The sequence below is a fragment of the Vulpes vulpes genome, chromosome 5 (assembly GCF_048418805.1).
Source record: "Vulpes vulpes isolate BD-2025 chromosome 5, VulVul3, whole genome shotgun sequence".
Classification (NCBI taxonomy): domain Eukaryota; kingdom Metazoa; phylum Chordata; class Mammalia; order Carnivora; family Canidae; genus Vulpes; species Vulpes vulpes.
The window spans coordinates 90,235,250-90,262,603 of record NC_132784.1 but is presented as its reverse complement, the minus strand read 5'-3'; the positions used below and the strand labels follow the sequence as shown (position 1 = coordinate 90,262,603).

The following is a 27,354-nucleotide window of genomic DNA, read 5'->3' as shown; positions in this document are numbered from 1 at the left end:
TTTCAGAAACTGAAGTGTAAAGCCACTGTTTATCAGAATTTGACTTACTGTCCTAAGTTCTTATGAAAACCAAAGGTAACCATGTTGTTCATGAAAGCTAAAATGCTGGGAATCCCAAAGATAAATATTACCTACTGAGATAATAATGCAAATACAGCCACCAGATCTGTGTACAATCCAAGGCTATAGGGCAATCTAATGACACAAAATTCAAAGATGACTTGCCAAACTGAAAGGGACTGTTTCAGGTGAGCTTTTAGGATTATGACTGCCCCCATAATCTAGTTCAGGTTCATGTTTTATACAGGGATGTATGTATCTGTTTTGAGTGATGATGTAAAAAGTACAGTGATTATACCACTTTTATAAAAATATCTTAAGAATCTACAAGTACAAATTATTTCAGTCATAGCAGTGGCATAGTTATGACTTGTTGGGAGTAACAGAATTATGCGCAAGAACCACACTGGCCTTGGAAGGCAAAGGATTCAGATTTTAGTCTCAGCTCTACCACTGAGTAACACTTGAGTAACTCAGAATCTTTGCTTCTAGATTCATAAAAAGGGACCTTTTCTTCTTCCTCCTTACCACATTGATACCTGTCAAAAGATTATCTGTGAACCAAATAATTAAAGCCCTTTTTAGTAAAGAAATATAAAAACCTAAACAAATTACAATACGTTACATTTGGCTTTGTTCCAGAATATGCTTGCATTTTAGGATTTTGAAATCTGTAGTAAATTAAAGTTTTAATTCTTTATACAGAAATAAATGGAGTGATGTCAACTAGGAGCATATTAAAAATGCTATAAAAACTGGATCTTTAAGATTATATCTTGTTTTTTAAAGCAGACACCTTCATTAATTTTTATGAAGAATGTCATAAAGCAAAAGTCCTTAATTGCAGGTAGCATATGCTGGATAGTCCACAGGAGGGCAGCAAAATGCAAGGTTTCTTTTTCTTCAATATCTAAACTCCAGATAAAATTGCTTTAAGCTACAAGTTATAAATCTATAGATATTTAGGTTCAAGAACAGATTAAAACCATAGATAATGAAACAAATTATAAAAGGAGATATGATCTAGGTAGATACTACCATACAGAAACACTGCAATGACCACACAGGACAATCCTTCTATACACTGCAACAGATATTAAAGCTCACATACATGATTTGGAAATTCTTTTATTTTTTTTTCTCTAGTGGTGAAAGTTCTCATATAAATAATTATAGAAAAACCTGCATAAAATTCTAAGTCTAAGCATACTGGATTAAAGTCTGAGTTCTACTGTATAACATTCATCCATCATTTCTACACATCTGGGTCAATATTTTTAAGGGGGTATGTGTCCTAGTGAATTATGAAAAGACCAGGGAAATTGTAGATTAGATGCTTAATTATATTCAGCAAATATCAATACCATTGCCAGTGGCATACCTGTAAGCATCTCATGTAAATGAAATCTAATAAATATGACCTACCGTTGGTCTTATGTTTTCTAACAAAAAAACATAATACTGGATGAAAAATACTAAAAATAAAAGTAAAATCATACATACAGAGATATAATAATAATAAAATAACCTAGACTACCTAAAGAGTAAAAAAAGTCTTTGTTAGATATAACTTTTTGATTTGCAAATTAATGAAGCTGAAGGAAAAGTATTTAGAAAATATTCTGGAGTGATAAATACTTGGAAAATCCATTACATGTATTTCTGGACTTCTCTACAGATTCAATATTTAATCATTTTGCTTATATTGTTATTAAAACTTATTTTCCATTTTCGGTCCTTAGAGAAGATCATCATCGTTACTTCATGAAGTTTCATTCTTTGTGACATCTTTATTTTTTTCCAATTAAAAAGAAAAGTTCCCTATTTTTAGTGTTGGGCACTGAAAAGAACTTACATATACTCAAAAGCACTGGAAGCTTATTTAACAGATTTCATATTACTTTAAAAAGAGCCAAGTATGTTGTTATTGAAGAATGAGTTTGTTAATAAAGTGGCACATTCAGTTCTATTTAAGTTAAATTGTAAAATAACAAACCAAGAAATGTGGTAAAACAGCATGTATTTCATAACTGCCAAGAGAAATGTTTAATCAAAACTGAAAGTGCTGGCTTCTCTTTTAATAGTCAACTCAGGAGGAGACAATTTAAAAATCAATCTATTAAGTTTTCCTCCCCAGCCTCTTTGAAATTGGGGTAGTGACATAAAACTACCTATAAAACAGAAGAATTTCTTAAATGCTATTCAAAGGAGAGAGAAAGAGATTATGTCAAGGACATGCTATATAAGAACATAACACAGCTCAACACATGGCAGTCAGTAAAATGATTTCCAGATTAATAAATTTTTGGAAAAACTGTCAGATTTTTAATTATGCATTGACAAGTTTTGCTAAAAGTCTTTATAAGTGGAAACATTTTATAAGATTATGTATTTTTAAGTTGAATGAATCAGTATTAAAAAGGTAATAGAATACATGACCCGTGCAGACATTCCAAGAAACTTAAACTGAAAATCTATGTGAAAAATTCCAGGATCACTTATGAAAAGCAGTAAAATACTTGCTCGTGTTAAACCCACTGCCTACAATTTTATCATGAAGTTCATACTACTCAGGCAGCCCTGGTGATGCAGCAGTTTAGTGCTGCCTGCAGCCCAGGGCGTGATCCTGGAGACCCTGGATCGAGTCCCACGTCAGGCTCCCTGCATGGAGCCTGCTTCTCCCCTCTGCCTGTATCTCTGCCTCTCTCTCTCTCTGCATCTCTATGAATAAATAAATAAAATCTTTAAAAAAAAAAGTTCATACTACTCAAGAGATTATACTATATTATAGCTGCTATAAAAATAATTACTAACATGGATCTTTAAAGAAAACAATTTGTTGAGGATTAACAATAGCTGTCAGAAAAACTAAGAAAGGCTTTCTACGAGTAATTAGTTATTTTTGATCTTGAAGAAAAGCTTATCTGAAAAGCTTTTAAACTGGTAGCTTTTCAAAGAAACTTTCACAAGAGAGTGACTTAGGTTGGAAGGGAGTAAGGGCAGCTGAAATTCGTCTTTAATACAAATCAGTATGAATTCCTTGATTACTATATGGAAAAAGAATCATAAGCCTTGTTAATATCTTGAAAACTTTATACTGTCATAATAAAAACTTCAGACAGATAATGTGTCACACAAGTAAGTTAACTTTATGAAGCTTATTTCAATATTGCAAAAATGAAAAAACAAAAGGTAGACAATCATCTGAGGATATAGAAATGGTCATTATTCAGAGGTTTTCCTCTTTTTTTCATCAACCATTTAGTAAAGCTCAGAGATAGCTAGAGGACATGAAACTGTTTACATTTTCAAATATAATTTGTTCATGGTTTCTGTGGAGATACTTGTTGCTTTGAAGTTGCAGCTTTTCAAGGCTGGAACTTGGCAAAGCAACTGTGAATGCACAGGATTCTGGTGGAAACAAGTAATGCAAAAACACTGTCAAAGAAAAAAATCAATATTGAAATGAACTCAGTATTATCAATGAAACCGTAAACTTAGAAAATGCTATCGCATACATTTCCATCCATCAGGGGGTACCAGTGTTTACTGAGGTGTTAGCAGACGGTAGATTATCTTCTAAGGTAATTAATTGAAACATAGAAGGGCTAAATTAAAAAAAATATTAATGAGCTTTTGCTGAAACAACTAAAAAAAAGTATTCCTTCTTCCCTAGTCAAATTATTTTCTTTTATTGTACTGGATCTAATAATAGTAATAACTGTGGGATACGTGGACAACCAAAACTACAATACTACAACTTCATAGATTTGTTTCAGGTTATTAGGTTCCTGAGCTAATTGAAATTATGCTCTGGGGAAAAAGCGCAAGACAACTGAATTTTCTCTCTTGACATGAGTGACATAAAATGAAATCCTAAGCAAAAGCATGTAAAATATTACTACAGAAAAGGCTTTTTAGAAAAGGATCACTATATCTATATCTATATCTATATCTATATATAGCATGTAAAATATTTTAAAAAGCATGTAAAATATTACTACAGAAAAGGCTTTTTAGAAAAGGATCACTATATATACACAATTTTTCTTTTCAGTAATAAGGAAATCAAGAGAGGCAAAGGAGATGACAGCATGTAAAAAATATAACGGACTCTACTAATAAAAGCAGCTCATCAAAAAAAGTGAAATTCTGCTTACAAGGCTGTTGTTACATCATCTAAGGAATTTAAAAGACCATAAAATATTTTCTGAAATTATGTGAGAAGATAAAAGATCCATAACTCGCTCCTTTAAGGCTGAAGTATTTTGTATCTATTATGAATTTCTAATGGCTTACTTTTACCCAACACCTATCATGTGATACGGATCTTACTAAATCCTACCAAGGTCTATGGGACAGATTTTCCCTTTCATTTTATAGATGACACAAGTCAGACTGGGTTTTGAAATACAGTAATGGCAGAGCTAGGGCTCAAACATGAACGTGTAGGACTCCTGCACTGCTAACACACTGTCTTAGGCTTTCAGCATTCATGCAAGAACTCTAGTTTAGATTATGTTCAGTACCCATCCACAACTGAGCTACAGAGTTATGTTGCTGCTAGACTTTTTTTGGTGTCTTCACTAAAGAAATCATGCTCTGATACTTAAAAATATAAGCACTGCTTGTCATTTCATTAAAATCCTAAGGCAGTCTTGTACAGTGAATCTGGAAAACCAGTTTGAGGGATTTTTTTTTTCCCCTTAAATGAAGGAGATGGACTGATGGTGCTCTGCTTGAATATTACAATCTTACTGGAACATTAACAAAGCACCTGCTGTGTGTGTTCTATCAATGCAAGGTTCTGAGGATCCCCATTTATGTAAGCCTTACCTTTCATAATTCACATCAAACTTTTTTTATTCTTATAGAGTGAAAGTTAAGTAAATAACTAAATATAATGGCACCTTTAAGGAGTTCTAACTGATGAATTTACAATAGTTCAGATACTAACTCAAAAAATTTTTTTGACCCAGATGGACACACTTATGCACACACATATACCATGGTGGCTGTGGGACAAAGTGGAAGAATGCAAGAAGAGACCACTTAATGTCAGGGGCTACTTGAAAGGTGCAGTCAGGATCTGGATCACTTTCAGTGAAAGGCAAAGGGGTGTATTTCAGTGAAGGAGGAGAGAAAATCTGCTTCAAATCTTACTGTAGACTGTCTTTATGTATAGAAAATATATCCTTTATCATTAATATTGGTCATCAAGAAACACCACAGATTTTGGGGAGCAGAAAAAAAAAGTCACAGTCTATCAATCTCAGTTGAATCTACTTTAGTTAGCCTTTCTCAACTAGGCTTCTGGGAGAGAGTTAAGCACAATATCCTAAGGCATCTATATGGTAAGTAATGAATTAATTTCCTCCCATACATCTAGAATTATGCTAGTTATGTAAAATCCCTGGGGAAAATGGAGAAAATCATTTTCTGTGTTCTGTTGATCAGAACATGACCCCTGGTTAAGCTCGTCATTTTGCCAACATTTACCAGTTGCTTACCACTGCAAACAGAAGAGGTGATGTTGTATAGGAAAGGATAAAACTGCATACAGCGTATCAACTTCAGGCTGTTTTCACATTCTGGGCATTTGGTGGTTAATTTCAAAGCCTGTCTAAAGGCCTCAAGTGCCCCACTGATATTCTTCAGAGCAAGGTAAGCATTTCCTAGGCTTAAAAAGGTCAGGGGCTGAAAAAAAAAATCAGAAAAATGTTAGTGAATTAATGTTTTCTGAAAGTTATAAAGCTTTTAAAGTATATGTCTTTTGGTTTCTTTTAGGTTATCCCATAATAGTTAATGGCTGACTGTCCATTTTATTTATATCAGCCAATTCTACACTATAACAATTATTTTTACCTTTTCACTAAGATACATATACATGTAAATGGTGTATAATATACACTAGTCTTAAGTGTACAGTTCAAAGAATTTTTACATGTGTATATATCCCTGTAACCACCACCCATCTCAAGATATGAAACATTTAGAATGTTTCTAATACCCCAAAACATTCCCTTGGGCAACCCAACCCTAATCCCAGATGTGACCACTGTATTGATGTTCTATCATCATACATTAGCTCCACCTGTTCTTAAAATTCATATAAATAGAATCAACAGCATGTTCCTTTCCATGGATATATAATCTGTACCCTCTTGCAGATTCTTTCACTCAATACAGTATCTAATGTTTAAGAAACTGAATGTTTTTTGTGTGTCAGTTTTTTTTTTTTTTTTAATGATGGGTTACTTCTATTACGTGAACACACAGTTTTGTTTATCCGTTCTCCTATTGATAAGCATTTGGACTGTTTCCAGTTTTGGACTATTTTGAACAAAGCTACTACGAACATTCTTGCAACTATCTTTTGACAGATGTATGTACTCTTATTTATCAGAGATATCAGTAAGAGAATAAAAGGCAACGATGCACAAAACATTCCAGATTACAGAGGCACAATCTAAGTAGCTCTAAGATTACATTTAAAATTTTACTTAGTGGCTTATTCCCAGATGCAAAATTAAAGCCCATACTTAGATTTCAAAGTGTCTTTAAAAGTGTTTACTCCTATGGCTAGAATGATGGCTGTGCAAATATCTTGAGATAAAGCTAGTTAGTATTTTTGGGAAAAAAGTGAATTCTCATCAGTTCATCCAGAAAATAACTACTGAGTGTTTACCAATGTTATAGGGACTGGGGATACAGCAGAAAATAAGAGAGTCCCTGCCTTTGTGGATGTTTTAGTCAAACGTCACAAAACCATCGGGGTATCACACAAGTATGAGAAGAATGTGATGGAGAAGAGCATAGCAGGGAAGAGATGTTAAAAGACCAGAGTGGGGAACGCAGTACCATTTAAAATAGATTAGGAAGCAAAAGACTTACTGAAAAGTTAGAATTTTAAAGGATTTTAAGGAGATGAAGCAAATTATGAAGAATCTTGGTGGAGTATAGTATTCCAAACAGAGAGAACAGAAAATGCCAAGGGGCTGAAGTGGGAGCATGCCTAGTATGTCCAAGGAACTGCAGAGGTAAGCAAGGCTAGAACAGAATAAGCAAAGGAGTGATTTCATGGGGATGAGGTCAGAAAAGTAAGATGGTCGAGCGGGACCTTCTACACTAATATAAATTCTTGTCTTTTACTATGAATTATGTGGAGAACCATTGTGGAGATTTGAACAAATGACAACATGTGACTTTTTATGAGGATCTTACTGACTGCTGTATTACTAATAGACTACAGGGGGACAAAGCCAGAAGTAGAGAAGTTAGGCAGGGGGCTAATGAAATAACTCAGAGAAAAGATAATGGTGTATTGGATCAGACAGCAGTGGAGATGATGATAAATAGTACAATTCTAGGTGTATTTTGAAAATATCAGCAAGGTTAGTTAATAGACTGAATTTACTCTGGGAGAAGGAGAAGGAGAAAGCTCAAGTTTTCATCCTGAGCTACTAGCTTTACTGTTTCCTGAAATGGGAAAGACTGAGAAGAAAAGACTGGAACAGTATAAGTTTAGTTTTGGCCTTTAGTTTTAAAGTGTGTTTTAGACATTCACATGGAGATGGTCAAGTAAGCTGCTGGATAAAGCAGTGTGCAGTTCAGAGCAAAGCTGACAGGTAATTCAAGAGGGAAATGCTAGGGCTTTCAAGATGTGCTGGAACAACTGGGTATCTATGTGATATGAACTTTGATCCCCACTTCACATTACAAAAGATATTAACTTGAAATGGATCACAAACCTAAATGTAAAAGTTAAAACTACAAATCATCTAGAAGAAAACACAGGAAAATATTTTAGTCCATTTGAGTCAACTATCTAAAGACAAGTAGTACAGGGGTGCCTGGATGGCTCAGTCGGTTGAGCACCTGCCTTGAGCTCAGGTCACGATCTCAGGGTCCTGGGACTGAGCCCTGTGTCTGGCTCCCTGCTCAGTGGAGTCTGCTTCTCCTTTTCCCTCTACTCCTCTTCCCCCTTCCCCAACTTGTGCTCTCTCTCACTCACTCACTCTCTCAAATAAATGAATAAAAATCTTAAAAAAAGACAAGTGGCAGACAGCAAAAACAAAATAGAATTAATTGTTCTCAAATTTCTTGTAAGGATACCTTAAACTTAACAATAAAAACCAAAAAGAGAAATGATGGGCAAAATTAAGGGTATTTTTATTTTTAAAAGACAAAAAGAAAATATTTTTAATGTATGATAGAGTTAAAGACTCTGTATAAAGAGTTTGCATCAAATTTTAAAAGTTAAAAAAAAAACCTAAATTCTAACAAAACAAACGAAATGCATACACAAACTTTTAATTTAAAAATACAATTAAAGGGATGCCTGCTGGGTGGCGCAGCGGTTTAGCGCCTGCCTTTGGCCCAGGGCGCGATCCTGGAGACCCGGGATCGAATCCCACGTCGGGCTCCCGGTGCATGGAGCCTGCTTCTCCCTCTGCCTGTGTCTCTGCCTCTCTCTCTATCTCTCTGTGACTATCATAAATAAATAAAAAATTAAAAAAAAAAAAAAAAAAGGGATGCCTGGCTGGCTCATTTGGTGGAACATACAACTCTTGATCCCAGGTGTTATAGGTTTAAACCTCATGCGGTAATCAAAAACTTATATTACAACACAGAAGTGAATTTTTTAAAAGTAAACTTGTTTTACAAGTGTTAAGTCAGAGCCAGTAGGACATGGCCAAAGAATGTGAGCTCTGTGGCCAATCTCCCGGAGTTCAAATAAATCCAAGCTCTGAGACTTTTGGTAAATCTCTCTATTGTTTCTTTATCTATCAAATGGGTAAATCCTATCTCACAGGGTTGTTGGGAGGGTTATGTGAGTTATCACACGTAAGGTGATCAATCAGTATGGTGCCTGGCTCTAATAAACAATGTTAATAAAAATTAGCAGTTAATTCAATTGCCCAATTCTGGAGAAGCTACACATGAAATGAATACTTTCCAACCTTGATGATGGCAACATATATGGTCCTAAATCTTTTGGTAGACATCTGGCATTTTGTGTCAAAGCCATCAAAATATTTATTTTCTTACTGACTTAATAATTCCACTGCTAGCAATCTTTCCTAAGAAAATCACCTGGAATTCAGAAAAAGCCTTATGCAGAAAACCATTACTGATAATAGCTAAGCATTATCAGCAACCTAAACATCCAACAGCAGAGGAATAAGCTGTGATACATAAATTCATAAGCAGCCATTATTGATGGCTAATAAAAACTATGCGGTACACCTTTTTTATATGGTGAAGTTTTAAAGATCACCAGTGCAATAGTGTTGCAACACTATGAAAGATCTGAATAGAAGAAAAACTGACAGGAATTATTTCCAAATATTGAGAGTTGGAAGTGGGGTGCTGATTAAGGTGTATTTTTGTGGTATCTATTCTGATCCACTGATTTATCTTTTTATTATTACTGTAGCACCACAGTATTTAACAACTAAAATTTTAGTGTAATTTTCAAATACAGAAAGGCAACTCATCTCTAAAGGAGCTCTTTATTCTTCAGAAGAATACTGCCTCAGTGCCTTGGCTGGTGGCAGTGGAAAATGAAACAAGTATCGGGGGAACACAGCTGTGTTGAGCCTTCCCTTTGGGTGCCCAATCATCACATCCCATATATAGCATCTGTTACCACTGTACCTGCACCTGGCACACAGCAAACATTTGATAAATATCTCATATACTTCTTTGGCACCGAGCCTGCTGTACAGTATAGCAACTGTAAACTTTGGCTTAAAATCTACTAGTGAATTTGTGTATTTCAAGGGAAACTCTTCACAGGCAGTATTTTCTTCTCATACTTAAAAAATTAGTTTTGAGATATCACAAATAAACCTCAACCACTCATGCACACTTCTCCTAAAGTTTCTTTGGACATAAAACTTATAAACATGTAAACACCAGGTATAAGAGCAATTTAATTGTATATTTATTATAACTGTATTTCATCAAACCTAAGATGTCATCAGTTGTAACATGTATCCTTATTTCAGAGATTTTAAATTTTGAAAAAAGAAGTTGTACCTTAGAAACTGTGAACTAGAGTAATTAACTACACAGCAGTGATTAACTCCACCGGCTGCATGTGGGAGGTTTGGGGCACGAACATTAATTCAACTATCTATTCTTATCAATGCAACCTTTAAACTGTGTTCTGGCTTGATTGGTGTAAAGATATCTATAAATTAAAGTTGTAAAACAGTGTAATATTAAGCAGCAGGCATACTGTGATGAGTAGGATAAAGAAAGACCCAGATGTTTCAGACTGACACAAAAAAGTGAGAGTATATTTTAGCAGCTATGCCATTCCTATCTAAACATAAGTTCCTAAAAATAAATTAACCACATAATTATCAATTTCACTCATTTAAAATAAAGAAATGACACAAAAAAGAGAACTACAGGCTAATATTTCTGATGAACATACATGCAAAAATCCTCAAAAAAAACTGAATCCAACAACAAATGAAAAAAATCTTTTCCCACAATCAAGTGTGATTTATTCCTAAGATACAAAGGGGTTCAATATTCACAAGCCAATCAGTGTGATACATCACATCAGTGAAAGGATAAAAACTGTATGATCATTTCAGTAGACACAGAGAAAGCATTTAATAAAGCAAGACATCCATTCATGATAAAAGTCCTCAACAAAGCAGGTCTAGAGGGAACACAACCTGAACATAATAAGGGCCACATATGAAAAAACTCACAGCAAACATCTTTCTCAATGGGGAGAAACTGAGTTTTCCCCTAATATCAGGAACAAGACAAGGGTGTCTACTCTCACCACTTTAATTCAACACGGTACTAAAAGTCTTAGTCTCAGCAATTAGACAACAACAAAAAGAAATAAAAGGAATCTAAATCAGTAAGGAAGAAGTAAAACTATTTACAGATGATTTGATATCATATATAGAAAAGCCTAAAGACTCCACCTAGAACATTACTAGAACTGTTAAATGAATTCAGTAAAGTCCTAGGATACAAAATCAATGTGCAGAAATCTGTTGCATTTGAACATACTAATAATGATGCAGCAGAAAGAGAAATTAAAAAGACAATCTCATTTACAACTGTACCAAAAATAGTAAGATACCTAGGAATAAGTCAAAGAGGTGAAAGACCTATGCTCTGAAAACTATAAAACACTGATGAAAGAAAGTGAAGAGAACACAAACAAATGGAAAGACATTCCATATTCATGAACTAGAAAAACAAATATTGTTACAATGTCTATATTATCCAAAGCAATCTACACATTGAATACAATCTCTATCAAAATACCAATAGCATTTTCTGCAAAACTAGAACCAAAGAAATCCTAAGATTAACATGGAACTACAAAAGACCCTGAATGGCCAAAGCAATTTTGAAAAAAAAAACAAAGCTGGAGGCGTCACAATTCCAGACATCAAGTTATGTTACAAAACTGTAGTAATCAAAATAGAATGGTACTGACACAAAAACAGATATATAGATAAATAAAACATAATAGAAATCCAGAAATTAACCTGTAATTATATGGTCAGTTAATCTTCAACAAAGCAGGGCAGAATATCTAACGGAAAAAAAGACAGTCTTTCAACAAATGGTGTTACGACAACTAGTCAGCAAATAATAAAACCGGACCACTTTCTTACATCATACACAAAAATAAACTCAAAATGGATTATAGACCTAAATGTGAGACCTGAAAAAATAAAATTCCCAGAAGAGAACACAGGCAATAATTTCTCTGCCAACAGCCAGAGCAACATTTTTATAGATAAGTCTCCTGCAGCAATGGGAATAAAAGCAAAAATAAACTACTGTGACTATATCAAAATAAAAAGCTTCTGCACAGTGAAGGAAACAATCAACAACACTAAAAGTCAATCTATGGAATGGGAGAAGGTATTTGCAGATGACATATCCGAAAAGCATTAGTATCTAAAATATATAAAGAAGTGATAAAACTCAATACCCAAAAAACAACCCAATTACAGAATGGGCAGAAGACATGAACATATATTTTTCCAAGTAAGACATCCAGATGGCCAAGAGACACATAAAAAGATGGTCAACATCACTCATCACGAGGGAAACACAAACCAAAACCACAATGAGATGCCACCTCACACCCCTTAGAATAGCTAAAATCATTAACACAGGAAACACTAGATGTTTGGCGAATATGTGAAGTAAGGGGAACCTTCTTACACTGTTGGTGGGAAAGCAAACTGGTGCAGCCATTTTGGAGAACAGTATGGAAGTGCTCAAAAAGTTAAAAATAGAACTACCCTATGAACCAGCAACTGTACTACTAGGTATGTATCCAGAGGCTACAAATACATGGATTCAAAGGGACACATGCACTCTGATGTTTTCAGCAGCACTATCGACAACAGTTATGGAAAGAGCCCAAGTGTCCATCAATAGATGAATGGATAAAAAAGATGTATTTATATTCAGTGAAATATTATTCAGCCATCAAAAAGAATGAAATCTGGCCATTTGCAATGACATGGATGGTGTTAGAGAGCATAATGTTAAGTGAAATAAGTTAGAGAAAGACAAATACCATACGATTTTACTCATACGTGGAATTTCAGAAACAAAACAAGCAAAGGAAAAAAAGAGAGAGAAGCCACGAAACAGACTCTTAGCTATAGAGAACAAACTGATGGTTACCAGATGAGGAGGTGGTCGGAGGGATGGGTGAAACAGCAGATGGGGATATTAAGGAGTGCACTTGTTGTGATGAGTACCTGGGTGATGTATGGAAGTGCTGAGACACTATACTATTCTATACAACTATAGTTGTACACCTGCAACTAATATAACACTCTATGTTAACTACAGTGGAATTAAAATTTTAAAGAAAGAAATTAAATATGCTTAAGACATACCCAGGAGTAAAAAAGGGAAGACAGAAAAATATGATCAGCATGATTCTACATTTGCACAAAATAAATCAATATAAAAAAATAAACACATCAAAAATAAGACAAAACAAAATCTGTTTTATGCCATCTCAAATTATGTAAACTCTACTCTGATAAAAATATGAGATTTTTTCATGAGTTTTTTTTATGCCTTCCCCAGAAAAATAAAATTGTACCCTGAATTAGAGTTACCCCCACATAGTACATGGAACTACAAAGAAACATAAAACCTCACCTCAGAGCTATTAATGGCCAAAGCTTGAAGTAGTAGCTTAGTGGCATCAAGATGGAGGCCATAGTGAATCAAAAGGTTGGCCAAGTTCACAAGAGGAATGTCTTGGTATTGAAGTGGAGCCAAATTCAAAGCCCTCTGAAGACAAGCAATAGCAAAAGTGCTGTTTCCTACTGCTCTCCAGTAGAGTCCAGCTTCATTGAGTATCAGCCAGACGGGGGCATTTGGCTGAAAAACCCAAAATACCTCCAATTAATACAAGAATATGGTACTAGTTCTAACGAGGATTTTTAATGCATGCATTTTAACTTTTTATTACAATTACTAAGCATTTAAATTTCAGATGTCTAAAGTAGGTGACTTACCTTATTAATAGCGTGAAATAAGAATGACCCAATTTCTTCTTCTGGGATAGTATAGTTATTAATACGGGAAAGTAAAATCTGAAAACATCAAAAGGAATACTGACTCAATTGAAAATAGTAGGGAAGACATTTGAAAGAATTCTATAGATAGCAGTCTTTACTTGAGCTCCTTGGGAACACCTAATTTGAATAGGTATTTATAGTCATCAATATATATAATATATGAGGTCATCAACATACCAACAGGTGTTGACCTGCTTGCATGAATGCCCTAGTTTCCTTTAACTAAAACATGTTAAGGATGAGCACTGGGTGTTGTACTATACGTTGGCAAATTGAATTTAAATAAAAAAATTAAATAAAATAAAACATGTTAAAAGATATATACCACATATACTACTATTAAGGAAATATACCATATCCCATTAAAGTCAACCTAAGTATCCGAAATTAAATGAGAAATTATCCAGAAGACAACAGCATGTAATACCTGATGAACAGAAATCTTCTATCTTTCCTAGCTGGAAAAGCACCAGATCCTTAATTACTCTATATTCTAACAACATGTGTATAACTGTGAGCAACTCTAAGGTAGGGATCATGGTCTATTTATCTTTCCTAGCATTCCAAACAGTGCCTGGCACTTAACATTTTTTGCCTCAGTAAATGTTTGTTAACTGTAAGTAGTAACTGTTGAGAGTTTTAAAATTAAGTTTTTAAAAAGATGGTTGTGATGGTTTGTTTTCCCTGCAAAAAAGTAATTTTTTCATTTGCATCTGTAGAATTGTATCCAACGTAGAATTTCTAGTCAGTAATAAATTCCCAAGGACCTTTTACAAGGCCAAAGTGGGGTTGGTAAGGTCAGAAAGAGAATCTTCAAGCTTTTGATTTATACAAACTCCTGGAGGCTTAGAGGATGCAAAGCTAAACTGAAGTGCTCAGAATGGCCTCCATTATGTGTTGCTCATCTCTGTAGCGCTCTTAGAGAGTGCTCAGGTGGTCTGCTTAAACAGCAGCCCTGAAGCACACGTTCCTGGCACTCCTTCGATAGCATGAATGTCTTCTTAATGATTCCACCAATTCTTTAGCTCTATCCTTGGTTTTAGAAACTTCAAGTTCAACAATTGCCTTCTATCAATTTTTTGTTCCACCTAAGAGGCTTGTGAAGTCACCCAGAATGGACGGCAATAAACACCAGCCTAAGTGAGCCTTACTTTTCGTGCATGGTCATCTGGCATTTTGGCTTTCAGATCCATGCGGACCTCTAATTCTTTGACTAAGTAGGACAGAGTCTGGCTTTTTCTGAAGTCAGTTATGGAACAGTCAGGGGTTTGGGCCTCTTCTTCTGAAGAATAATCATCACTGTTGAGTTCGTGGATCCTGGCACAAGAAAAAGGAACAAGATTCATATTTTCAAAGTTTGGGTGATTTCAAGATAAAGACTTAACCTTTCAAGTCCAAGGTTGGTGCTCTCAAAGAACTGCCAGATGACAATCATGCAGAATCAAGTGCTTTGCCAAATCCATCAGCACTTGCCTGAGTCCTTTGTTTTCCGGAGGCAGAAAATACGTTGGCAGTTCCCCGCCAATAGGGACTCTAGGATAGCTTTCTGCACAATCTGTTCTTTTAGGCCAAAGAATATGCTGTTTGTCCTAATAAAGAGAGAAAGTGTCTCATAAATTTCTTTGGATTCAATATTTCAACATGCTAAATAAACTTTTAAATATAAATATAGTAGCATAACTGAACAATGTAGTATTTTAAGATAACGTAGACACTGTGGTAGACTCTAGAATATTCCTTCTACTGAAGAGTATTAGTCGAAGTCAGTAATTCTACCTGCTTTACCATAGACTGGATCAAGGCCGGGAAGGCCTAAGTTGGCTAAATATAGTGAGATATAAGGAAAGGCTTGCTTGAGGCTTCTGGGAAAGAGTCAGTCTTAGTCTCTTATGCCACATAGCAACAAAGAACATGGTGCTCCAGCTGCTGCTGGCTGTCACCTCATGACCATGAGGAAGACAAGCTTTAGGATAAAACCAATACTATGGATGGCAAATTGAAGAAAAGGAAAGAAATGGGTCACTGATGACATCACTGATGCACTGAGTCAACCAAACCCAAAGTTTGCTCTGATCTCTGGACTTCCTGTAGTATGAAGCATATTTTCTTTTAAGCCAATTTGAGGGAGAGTTTCTGATTTATACCTGAAAGCATACATAAGCTTATAAAACTGGCACAGAAAATTACTTTTCCCTGAACTAAGACCTTTTCTTTGCCAATGTCAAAGTTTATCAAATGTTTTGATTTGTAAAATGTTCATTTTCTAAAAAAAAGATTTTATTTATCCATGAGAGACATAGAGAGGCAGAGACACAGGCAGAGGGAGAAGCAGGCTCCTTGTGGGAAGCCTGATGTGGGACTCGATCCCAGGACCTTGGGACCCCGGCATCATGTCCTGAGCCAAAGGCAGATGCTCAACCACTGAGCCACTCAGGTGCCCCAAAATGTTCATTTTTTTAAACATAAGTAACACACATCAAAGGCTTACTAAACTTAAATCTTGAAGCTATCAAACTTTGGGAATTTATATTACACAGAATTAAATCTAAGTGGCTATATTAATTGTTAGAACAAAACTCAATTAAATTCTGAAAATTTAAAACTAAATAAAAAATACATGGTATCCCCATGGGCTGACATACAATTATTTCTTAGCTAGCTCAGAAACACATATTTATTGGGGCACCTGGGTAGTAACTCAGTTAACCATCTGCCTTTGGTTCAGGTCATGATTCCAGCAGGGTCCTGGGATCAAGCCTAACATTCTCTCCCTCTGCCACACCCTGTTTGAGCTCGCTCTCCGATAAATAAAATCTTAAAAAAAAAAAGAAATACATATTTATTAACTTATTATCTGTATCATCTGATAGAATGTAAGCTCCAGCAAAAAGCTTGCGTACTATTTTCACAGCACCAGCCTGACACACAGATGGGGGCTCAATAAAAGAATGGTGATTAAAAAGTGAAATATAGCTGACCCGTGAACAGTACAGCATTGAACTATGCAGGTCCACTCACACGTGGATTTCTTTGATAAATACAGTGTAGTATTATAAATGAGTTTTTTCTTCCTCATGATTTCTTTTTTTTAAAGATTTAATTTATTTTTCATGAGAGACACAGAGAGAGAGGCAGAGACACAGAGGAGAAGCAGGCTCCATGCAGGAAGCCTGATGTGGGACTCGATCCCGGGTCTCCAGGATCAGGCCCTGGGCCGAAGGCAGGCGCCAAACCGCTGAGCCACCCAGGGATCCCCTCCTTATGACTTTCTTAATAACATTTTCTTTTGTCTAGCTTCCTTTATTCTGAGAACACAGTACATAATACCTATAACATAAAAAATATGTGTTCACCTACCGTTTATGTTCTCAGTTAAGGATTCAGTCAACAGTAGGCTATTAGTAGTTATGCTTTTGGGGAATCAAAAGTTATATGCAGATTTCTGACTGCATGGGGGGTTGGCTCCTCTAGCCCTCATGTTGTTCAAGCATATACTTAGGTCAAGTTTAGAAACTTTCTAGGGTTGGTAATTATACTCAGAGCTCAAAGTTCTGGACTAAAATCAGTGTCTATATGCCCCACTTGATTGGGAAGAAGACCTCAAGGCAGATCCTGTGTCTTGCTAATCTACTATCTGGCAGAATGACTTCTGTTTAATAGAAGTTTAAGTGTCTGCTGAATTAAGCCAAAAGGTGAGCCATATTAATGAAAGTGAGGGCCACTACCTTCAGAAATCTTGTCTGAGAAAACTCCCTCATCATCCTCTATTCACTTACCCTATATGCATCAGAATCCCTGCCCCAGATCCAGAGAATGGAATGGGCTACGGGAGAAGACTTGACCAAATCACTGATATCACTCTGATTTGCCTGGACATCAAAATTCACAGACATCATACTGGAGGTTGATGAATCCTCACCAAACTAGAAAATGAAAAGACAAGTTTAATCAAATTGGAAGCAGAAAAGAAGTTGTGACTAAGAGTTAACCCAACCCAAAACATCAGTGAATACTCAAACCCAGTAGGAAATCTGAAAGTCAGTAATAAAGCAATCAGATCTTTGCATTTTCAGAACTAGGCCCCAACCCTATTCTCTCAGAAAATACACAGTTAGCAACCGTCAGTCAAGTGTGCCACTGGAGTACGAGAAAAATGCTATGGATTTCCCCCTCTTCTTTACTTTTTTAATGCCCCTTACTTCCTTTCCGTGATTTAGTCTCTTTTAGGTTTAAAGATGAGGTGATTATCCAAGAGGTTTGACTCATTATTCCCTTCCCCTATCTAGACTAAAGTGATCGCTACTCTATAGAATTAATGTGCTGTGGTAGAAGCAGGGAAATTTGAGAAAGGGCTTTCAGGAGTTTAATATAGCTATGTTTCAGGTACTATAACTATTAGACAACCAACTCCAAATATAAATCTAGCCTTCCTCCAAACGAAGGTAAATCAATATTGGATACTGTTTCGGGGATACCACAATTCCTGTGTATTTCTAAAACTTTGTTAGATGGGAGGGAGTAGATAAGAATGGATTCTTTGAATATATAGCAGAGATGCAATTTATGGAGGATATATAATATTAAAGTTACCCTGGTACAGGGGAGTCTTCCATGGTCTCTCTAGAGATCATCATGATATCCAGGCGTTACCTTGGTTTCAGTCTGTATCATTTAAAAATATTATTCCTTTTTTTTCCCCTTAAAATAATGCTTGGATAAAAGACAGGGAGCTATAATCTCAGAGCTAGAAGTCTGATCTCCTTTTACTGTGTTTGAAAACTAAACATGGGATATTCCTAGTTGACAAAAATCATGGGAAGCTTATGGTCCCTATTACTACTTTCCCCCTCAATGTCCTCCTAATTTTTGCTTCTTTTTCTCAATGAGGTCTGGTTTTTTTTTCAGAATAAAGAGTACTAATTCTTCATGGTTTGTCCTGCTACAAAACCTGTTCTGACCTAGTAATTATTTTAACTACTTAGCTCTGGAAATTCCAGTATCTATGATTAAAGACGTGATAGGTTTCAATAGGATGGGATAAATTTTACTTTATTTCCAACATCCTTTTGGATGATATTTGGAACTCTGGTTGTGCTTACTATTTATATCAGCACCACTTAGATACTATCTGGTATCATTATAAATACGTATTATTTCTTCCCAATTGTTTGGGCTAGGATTGTATGTGTGTGTTTATGACTGCATGCAAATATATGTATATGTACACGTTGTATATGTATGGGTATACACAGAGACAGAAAGAGAAAACACCCTTGGCTCAGAGCAGTAGTGCTTAATAAAAATTATCCATTGATCATGATCATTTTGTTAATGTTTTCAGTTGAAGCAACATAATTGGACTGATGACTTCAGGAAAGAACATGGCTACTCTTTCCTAAATTTTGAATTGCTAGTGTTACTCTAATAAGTTAAAAGGGAGAGGAAGGCTTTGAGTTAAATACTAGTAACAGCCCAAGCTAGCTCTTATGGTAAAGGAGAAAAGAAACAAAGACATATGCAGCTAGTTCTTGGGGGAACTAGAAATGTCATGCATGAAGTAACTGAGTGCTATACGAAATCTGACTTCACAAACATACTCAAAACCTTAAATTAGTTACAAATTTTGGGGATCAAATATACAAGGAATCAAGGAGGGAAAAGCAATATTACTCTTAGATGCAAAGTTATAAGAACTAGAAGAGACCAAGAAAAAGACCTGAACGTAATCCACATTTTCAAAAATATCTCCACGATGGTAGCGCACAGGTTGGTCCCATTGGCAATGTAAACTATGCTGCTGGTTGACCAGACGACATATCTGATGATTTCCTGGAATAAGGAAAATTAGAATTGTTGGGAAAGGACAGCACTGCCAACACGATTTCTTTGGTCTGAGTCATTTAGTTTCAGAGCCTGGCAGAGAGCCTTTATGAGGTAGGGGGAGAGGGGGAGAAGGGTGGCAGCAGGGACGACATTCATTAATCGTTAGCTAAATTAAATCATTTTAAAGAAGCCTCCATTTCTCCACCTATAAAAAACAAAGGGGGTTCACTAAATCACCAAAATATCTTCCTGTAAGTATATTCTGGTTGTAGGGTAGTACAGAGCAAGAAGTAAATAACCCCAGGAACTGAACATACGCTTTACACTCAAAACAGCCAAGAATGCCTGTTAGGTAGATTGTAAATGGACTTTAAATGTTCACAGCTAACGCTCAAAGATTTAAGAGGCCTTCTAGATCAATATATTTATCAAGGGAGAAGTATATAACATAAAGGATTCTATTAATTTATTATTTGGTGTCAGCTGTTAGATCGGCTCCCTTAGGGTTTTATCAGAAATGAAACATTCTGGATATAACCAAGTCACTGATATCCTGCCAACTCAAGTGCCCTTGGACAATGGTTCTATTTCTAAGTCATGGACCCTAAAATATTTTAATAAAAGCTAAATGCCCTCTTCCAGAAAAAAAATTGTGCACATACATATTACTTGCAGGTAACTTTGGAATCAGCCTGAAACTAATCTATTGACCTAGGTTAAGAATTCCTGCTTGAGACAAATTCTAGCCTAAAATCTTACTTCTAAAATAAAATATTTGTTTTTTAAGGGAGCAAGAAAAATAAGAGAGTCAGCCTTACTGCCAGTGTTGGCTTGACAGTGTGGTTGCTTTGTTTCTAGGGTGTGTCTGGCTTGTTTACTTGGTGTAAGGCCATGTTACTCACATTGTGTTTTCAGACCAGCAGCAACAGACATTAAACAGGAGCCTGTTAGAACTATATAATCTCAGGTCCTACTACCTCAGACCTACTGATCCGAATCTGCATTTTAACAAAATCTCCAGGAGAATGGCATATATACTAAATCAAAGTAGGCCGAACAACTGTAGTTAAGAACTCTAGGATCTGGTCAGCCCTGGTGGCTCAGTGGTTTAGCACCACCTTCAGCCCAGGGTGTGATCTTGGAGACCCAGGATCGAGTCCCACATCAGGCTCCCTGCATGGAGCCTGCTTCTCCCTGGGCCTGTATCTCTGTCTCTCTGCCTCCCTCCCTCTCTCGCTCATGAATCAATAAATAAAATATTTAAAAAAAAAAGATTAAAAAAAAAGAACTCTTAGGATCTAAAAGATTTAATTAAAAAAAAATTTTTTTTTAAATTTTTTATTTATTTATGATAGTCACAGAGAGAGAGAGAGAGGCAGAGACACAGGCGGAGGGAGAAGCAGGCTCCATGCACCGGGAGCCTGATGTGGGATTCGATCCTGGGTCTCCAGGATCGCGCCCTGGGCCAAAGGCAGGCGCCAAACCGCTGCGCCACCCAGGTATCCCTAAAAGATTTAATTTTTACTTTAAAATGTGAATTAAGAAAAAGCTAGAGATCAAACAAGCTCCCCAGGCCTGCTGGTTTACCTGCTATGATGACTCAATTTTAAGACCGAGGGAAATCAAAAACATAACTTTATACTGCTTTAGGGCTACACAAAAGTTATGAAAGCAGAGCATGCTAGAAGTGAACTTCCTAACCCGTCTTTAATTATTTGCAATCAATACTTACCTAATTGTGCCTCTTTTGCCATCTGTGTCTCATGGATGATATTTCTTAAGATTTGTTCCTCCTGAATCAGCTTATGTTTTTCTAGGATCTCCTGCTGTCTCAGGTAGTGGTCATGCTGTTTTTGGTATTCTTTCAACTCATTCAGTGTTCGCTGGAGGGATCTTAACATTTTTAACACCAGGAAAAAGTTATAGAGCTTTAAAACTGAATTTTTAAACCCAACTTACTGCATACATTTTCTGGTCCTTAGCAATAATTGCGATTTTTTTCCTTTTAACATACAACACAAATTTAAAAATAATGGGGCAAAAGAAATCTATTGTTTTGTTAAAACTTAGAGGCAAAAAGATGGATGCAAAATTCTTCCCTTATATATGACTATCTTGATATTAAATGCTGTGTTGGACTGGTCAGGTACCCAAAAGATACATAGCAACATACTATAAATCTTTACATATTCAACAACTACTTCCCTTCACAAAGTCTGTGTTAGTTCCACTAATATTCAAAGCCACCTTTTCATCATTTCTTTTGATTCTACGTAAAGACAAGGTTAAGAGAAAGGGCCAAAAGTACCTTGCTCCTTGGGTTTGTGGATTTGGGGAGAAACCACAGAAAGCTAGCTTAGAAAGAAATATTCTCTACCACCTGCTATCAGTAAATCAGCTGCCTGATTATATATAGTCACAAAATCCTTTCGTCCTATTACATTGTAACATATGGAAATTTAGGAACTGTACAGATGATGTAAAAACCAATTTGCTCAGCCAGGACAAGTTCTGATCAGGTGTAACAGAAGCCAGGCATAAACAAGTAAGCGGTCATTCCTTCCTTTTCACATTATGCTTTAACTTGATTGGAAAATAAGCAAATGCAATAGTTTAGTGAGTTTCAAATCTCCATTTAATTCTTTACTAATCAAAGTTGCCTCAAAACACTGAGGCTAATTCCATAAGAGAAGAATAATTCACTGTGAGTTATGTGAAGTTTCCTAACTACCCCTGCTATTTATGGAATCAAATACATTTTTTTTTTATTAAATATACTATAAGGATGAAGTTCAACAGAACTTCATCACTGTGCAATTTACAGAAATCTGATTAAAATATGGGCCAAATGTTTCTCAATGTTACTTAACTAATATAACATTAGTCCAACCCTAGCAGCTAAAGGGGAGAAAGATCAACTACAGCATGTAGAAGTGATTTTACCAACAATGTATTATATGGAAATTAAAACGTAACGGAATTACTGAGTACCAGGCAGTACACCCACCCCAACTTACTAAAGTAATCCATGGTCAAAGCGTAAAGACCTAAATGACAGAGTTTCCTGCAAACATGCTCTAGTTCTGGAATTCATACTATTAAAAGATTACTCCACACAACCTCTGAATTGTGCTAACCCTCCTGGATCTGGAGAAAAGGGATAGGATTAGCATAGTAAAGAGGTATTCCTAATTCTAAGGAACCAACTGACACTTACTTATATCACCTACACAGGTCTAACCTAAGGTTCTACAGTGCTAGGGCTTCAGTGAAATTTTGTCTCCCAATTACCTATGTTGAGCTTCCAATTTCTGCTCGAGTTTCTGCTGACATAGGACAGCATGCTTCCTCTTTATAGCTTGCTCAAACCCAGGTTTGGCCTGCAAAGCATGGTCATAACAGAGCACTGAGTGGTTATACTCTCCCAGCATCTGAAGAGACAAAAACAAACACACACACATACACACACATAAGAGAAAAAACGTTAGCCACGGCGTGGTTGGATCGTCCAAACCCCCTAATGGCTTACAAGACCATATTTATATCTCATTCTACAGTGAACATTATTTTTGATCAGTGCCCAATTCCACCACATAAGATATACTATAGATCGCTTAACTAGAAAATATTGTTATCTTAAGAGGTGTACTCTGCACGAATTTAAGACTCCTATCAATTTAATTATTTTTCTTTTTTCTCAAGAGGCTAGGACAATTAGGCTATATTATTGTGTTAAGGTATTTTCCCCCTCATCATTTCATTTCCATTCCCTTTTCCTTGTTCAGACCAAAAGAGGAAGGGAAAAAAGGCATTTTTTAATTGAAAATAAAATTTTTTAAAAAGAAAGGAAAATAGCAACTGGTCTGGCTTATGAAAACAAAAAGTTGTATTTACTGCATATATATTTCCCAAAGTGTAATAGCTGGTGAAGAAGTCACTGTCGTCCAGAGCTGCGTGGACCACTACAGCAGCATCTGCAGAGAAGTGCGCTCTGTGCAGAACATTTGCCAAGTTGACCAGGGCAATGTCTTTATTGTGCCTAAAAGAGAAGGAGAGGCACCAATTAGATGTTAGGAGAAAAGCACGTGCTCCATGATTCTGTGTAACTATTTGACAAGGGAAAATTACATTTGAAGTTATTGAACTTAGAAAAATAAGTTTGAGTGTACTGACAGATGGAAAAAATAAGTTAAGAAAAATCATACCGTTACATTTTTATAACTTATGCTGCTTATTCAATCTGATAACTACAAATTTTGCCACAAAAATAAGGTCTGGCAGGCATTTTATGACTTTAAAATGAGCCCTAAATGGGCTCATTATTTGCTTTGAGAAAAATTTAATTTATGCTAATTCCTCCAGGCAAGGTCCTTATATTTAAGTCTCAAGTGAATCAGAGGGCGTCTACATTATATATCCTTTCCTTAATGGAAATCAGAAGAATATTATGCTATTATCACTGTAAACTCTTTGACATCTGCCATTTTTTGGTGATGGGACTAAATTCTTTCAACAGGGATAGAGGAGAGTCTAAGTACAACACAATGCTTCTTCATATCACTTTCTTATGTGGAGAATCAGAAGTCCAGAAAGGGAGAAATCTTACCTGGAAGAAAAGTGAAGTGCTCTCATGGCACATTCCACTACTTGATATGGCTCATTCTTTATTCTCCAATAAAATGAAGCCATGTTATACAGTACCCATGAGGATGAATTCTAGAGATTAAACAAATAAAATGACAATGAAACACAACTCAACACACCTTCTTTGATTTAGAATGTGCAAAATGAGCACCTTTACTATTCTGTCTCTTCTGAAATTTAAGATAAAGAACAAGACATTCCAGCAGTGAAGAAGCAGGGGACAAAGTGCCAATAAACTACACTTGTCACAAGAACATCCTGATCATCAGTTGAGCAAGTAAGCACCTTCAGGTGTCATCTCCACAGAGAGACCATTCCACTCCAAGCTCTTGTTCCAAGGGGGGAAATTAAGCTGAAAAGCCCACCGAGTGGCCCAAACTTGTTGGTTCCTATTTCAGGACTTTAGAAGTTATGACCTAACCTATTTAGAAATGCTGTTGTTCTAACATGAAATTCCTGAAATTGACTAAATTTCCTATTTATTTAAGTATCTGAATGAGGGTACATATATAAATAGCAAATGACAAGCTATCCGTTTAGTAAAAGATGAATTTTCTTTTGTCATCTGTATTCACAATACAAATCTTACCTGCTAAAAATTATGTCTTTAGTATAGAGTAATAAGTGTATTATTTAGTGAAGTTAAATAGGTTTGTTCCTTCTGCGCCTTGATTTTTCATCTCATAACATATACTATTTTTCAACCACACAGAGGTCAAAACAATGAACTGGACCACGACCACATAAATAGTTTAAGCCCATGCAGAGAAGTTTCAAATTCAGCATGGCAAAAAAAAGTCATATAAAGTTTTTTAAAAGTCATAAAGTTTAAGATATACTGAGAAAAATATTTATGACACCACTGTTTACTATTTTTAATACATAAAGAGCTTTAAAAAGAAAGACAAAAATACAAGAGAAAATATAAGAGAACATGGGCCAGAAACATGAACAGACAATTCAAAAACACAGAACAATGGTCAACTAGCACGTAAAAATGTAAAACTTAACAAAGAATATAAATCTAAAAAATACAAATTTTCCTTTTACAAATATGCAAAGATTATAAAGAATGCCAAACACCATATTAACTTCAGATATTAACTGTAGAAATGTTAGGTGAGCACAGCATTTCTGGGGGACAGTTTGACATTTATGTAAAAAGCCTTAAAAATATGATTACCCTTTGATGCTTACAATCCCATTATTAAAAATTTATCTTAGGGGTGCCTGGGTGGCTCAGTGAGTAGGTTAAACACCCAACTTTTGATTTTAACTCAGGTTATGATCTTAGGGACATGAGATCCAGCCCCATCACATCAGGTGCAGAGCATGGAGCCTACTTAAAGAATCTCTCTCTCCCCCTCTCACTGCCCACCACCTCCTTACCGTCCCCGTGTTACTCGTTCGGTCTCTTAAAAAAAATTATAAGATTAACTAAGTCTTAACTATAGAGATGTGTAAAAATAAAAATACAAAAGACTACATTATAAAACAGTAATTATCTGAGTTTTTTACTTTCTCTTTTATAGATTTTTTATATAGTCTGATTATTTTTTCACAAGGACAAATTGTTTTCTTTAAAAATAGTTATTTTAAAGATTAAAACGAAGTGTAAATCTCATTAATCAGCCCTAAGTATTCTACTTTCAAGGGATGTATACAATTTGGAAGTGATGCAGATGAAGGTGTAACAGTATGTGCAGGTGGTTAAGGGATATGTCACATCCTTTCAGAACTGACTTATGACTTGCTTTTCAGTCTGTTCTGATAACCTTTGAGAACGTTTTTTTTTTTCAAATCAACAATGCTTTGATTTTTATCTCTTATGTTCAGACTTTCTATCATGAGTTGGGTCAAAAAAATTGAATAAAAATTCTATATGAACAGGTGATAACACCATCATAAGTAGAATATTCTGTATATTATAGTATATTGGAAGTAAAAGAAAAATATATCTTTAAGGAAGAATTTTTTCTATAAGATTTCTCATAAAATTTCCCCCACAAATCTATAGATGTTTGAATGTCACTGTTAATACCTTCACCTTCTTTTGAACACAGTTTTTTTCCTTGGCTCTTAGGACACCACATTCTTCTGGACACCCTTCTGGATCTCTTTGCTGGCCTCTTCCTCTTTGCTTGACAGCGAACCATGTCCTGACCAAGGACTCAGACTGGCCTCTTCTCACACTTCACTTTCCTCCGGATGATCTCATCCAGTCCCATGGCTGCGAACAGTCCCTACGTCATTGTCCTCTACTATATATCCAGCTCTGGCTCCTTCTGGAGTTCAAGTCTCTCTCACCTAGCTATTTCAAATTTAATGTGGCCCCAACAGACTTTATCTTCTCTTCCTGCTTCCCAACCCTGCTCCTCCTTCAAGTTGCTCATGCCAAAACTTCAGGAATTATCCTTGATTTCCCTTTTCCCTCATTCCCCACATCTAACTCATCAGCTTCTAAACGTTTCCTAAAATAGTTTAAGTCCCTCCCTTTCTAATGCTAACCACTTAGTCCAAACTATGTCATCTCTTTCCCCAACTACTGCCAGCCTTAGAACTGCTCTGTTTTCAGTTCTGGTCCCTTCAGTCATTTTTCTATACAAGTTTAAGGGTATGTTTTAAAAAATATGAATTGAATTATGTCATTCCTCTGCTTTAGCTTCCCAGCACTCAGGTCTCAGCCCACAGAGTCCTCACCCTAACTTTCAGAGCCTACACAGTCTGGCCCTGGTCACCAGGCTCTAACCTTATGGACCTGCATTAATTTTAAGTCACCTGTTACAGACGAATCTTTTGTGTCTCTCCCTGCCCCCCTCCCACCATTTTTATGTGGAAGCCTTACCCCCAGTGTGACTGTATGTGAAGACAGGGCCTGTGAAGATGTGGTAAAGGTTAAATGAGGTCATAAAGGTAGGGCCCTAATCCAATAGGGCCAGTTTCCTCATAAGAGGAAGACACTCCAGATCTCTCTCCCACTACATACAGAGAAGGGGACATGGGAGGACACAGTGAGAAGGTGGTCATCTGCAAGGCAGGGAGAAAGTCCTCACCAGGAGCCAATCAGTCTGCACCTTATCCTGGACTTCCCAACCTCTAGAATTATGAGAAAGAAGTTTCTGTTGTTTAAACCACCTAGTCTGTGATATTTTATGATGACAGCTTGAGCAGACTACACTACTGATCTCATTAAGGCTTCAGAGCCTTTGCCTTAGCTTAA

The 27,354-nt window shown here is 36.0% G+C and overlaps 1 protein-coding gene across 2 annotated transcripts in view; it reads right to left on the bottom strand.

Annotated features, from left to right (window-relative positions):
* Positions 1-27,354, bottom strand: part of TTC17 (tetratricopeptide repeat domain 17) — a 116,471-nt gene that overhangs the window by 59,135 nt on the left and 29,982 nt on the right. For both annotated transcript variants that reach the window (XM_072759181.1, XM_072759180.1), the window contains exons 6-16: positions 24,097-24,206; positions 23,385-23,529; positions 22,782-22,921; positions 21,223-21,383; positions 19,384-19,496; positions 17,444-17,590; positions 15,141-15,256; positions 14,819-14,984; positions 13,605-13,682; positions 13,243-13,467; positions 5,571-5,757 (exon numbers count right to left, since the gene is read on the bottom strand). In XM_072759181.1, the coding sequence (XP_072615282.1) occupies positions 5,571-5,757; positions 13,243-13,467; positions 13,605-13,682; positions 14,819-14,984; positions 15,141-15,256; positions 17,444-17,590; positions 19,384-19,496; positions 21,223-21,383; positions 22,782-22,921; positions 23,385-23,529; positions 24,097-24,206 (1,588 nt within the window). The remainder of the gene's footprint in view (positions 1-5,570; positions 5,758-13,242; positions 13,468-13,604; positions 13,683-14,818; positions 14,985-15,140; positions 15,257-17,443; positions 17,591-19,383; positions 19,497-21,222; positions 21,384-22,781; positions 22,922-23,384; positions 23,530-24,096; positions 24,207-27,354) is intronic.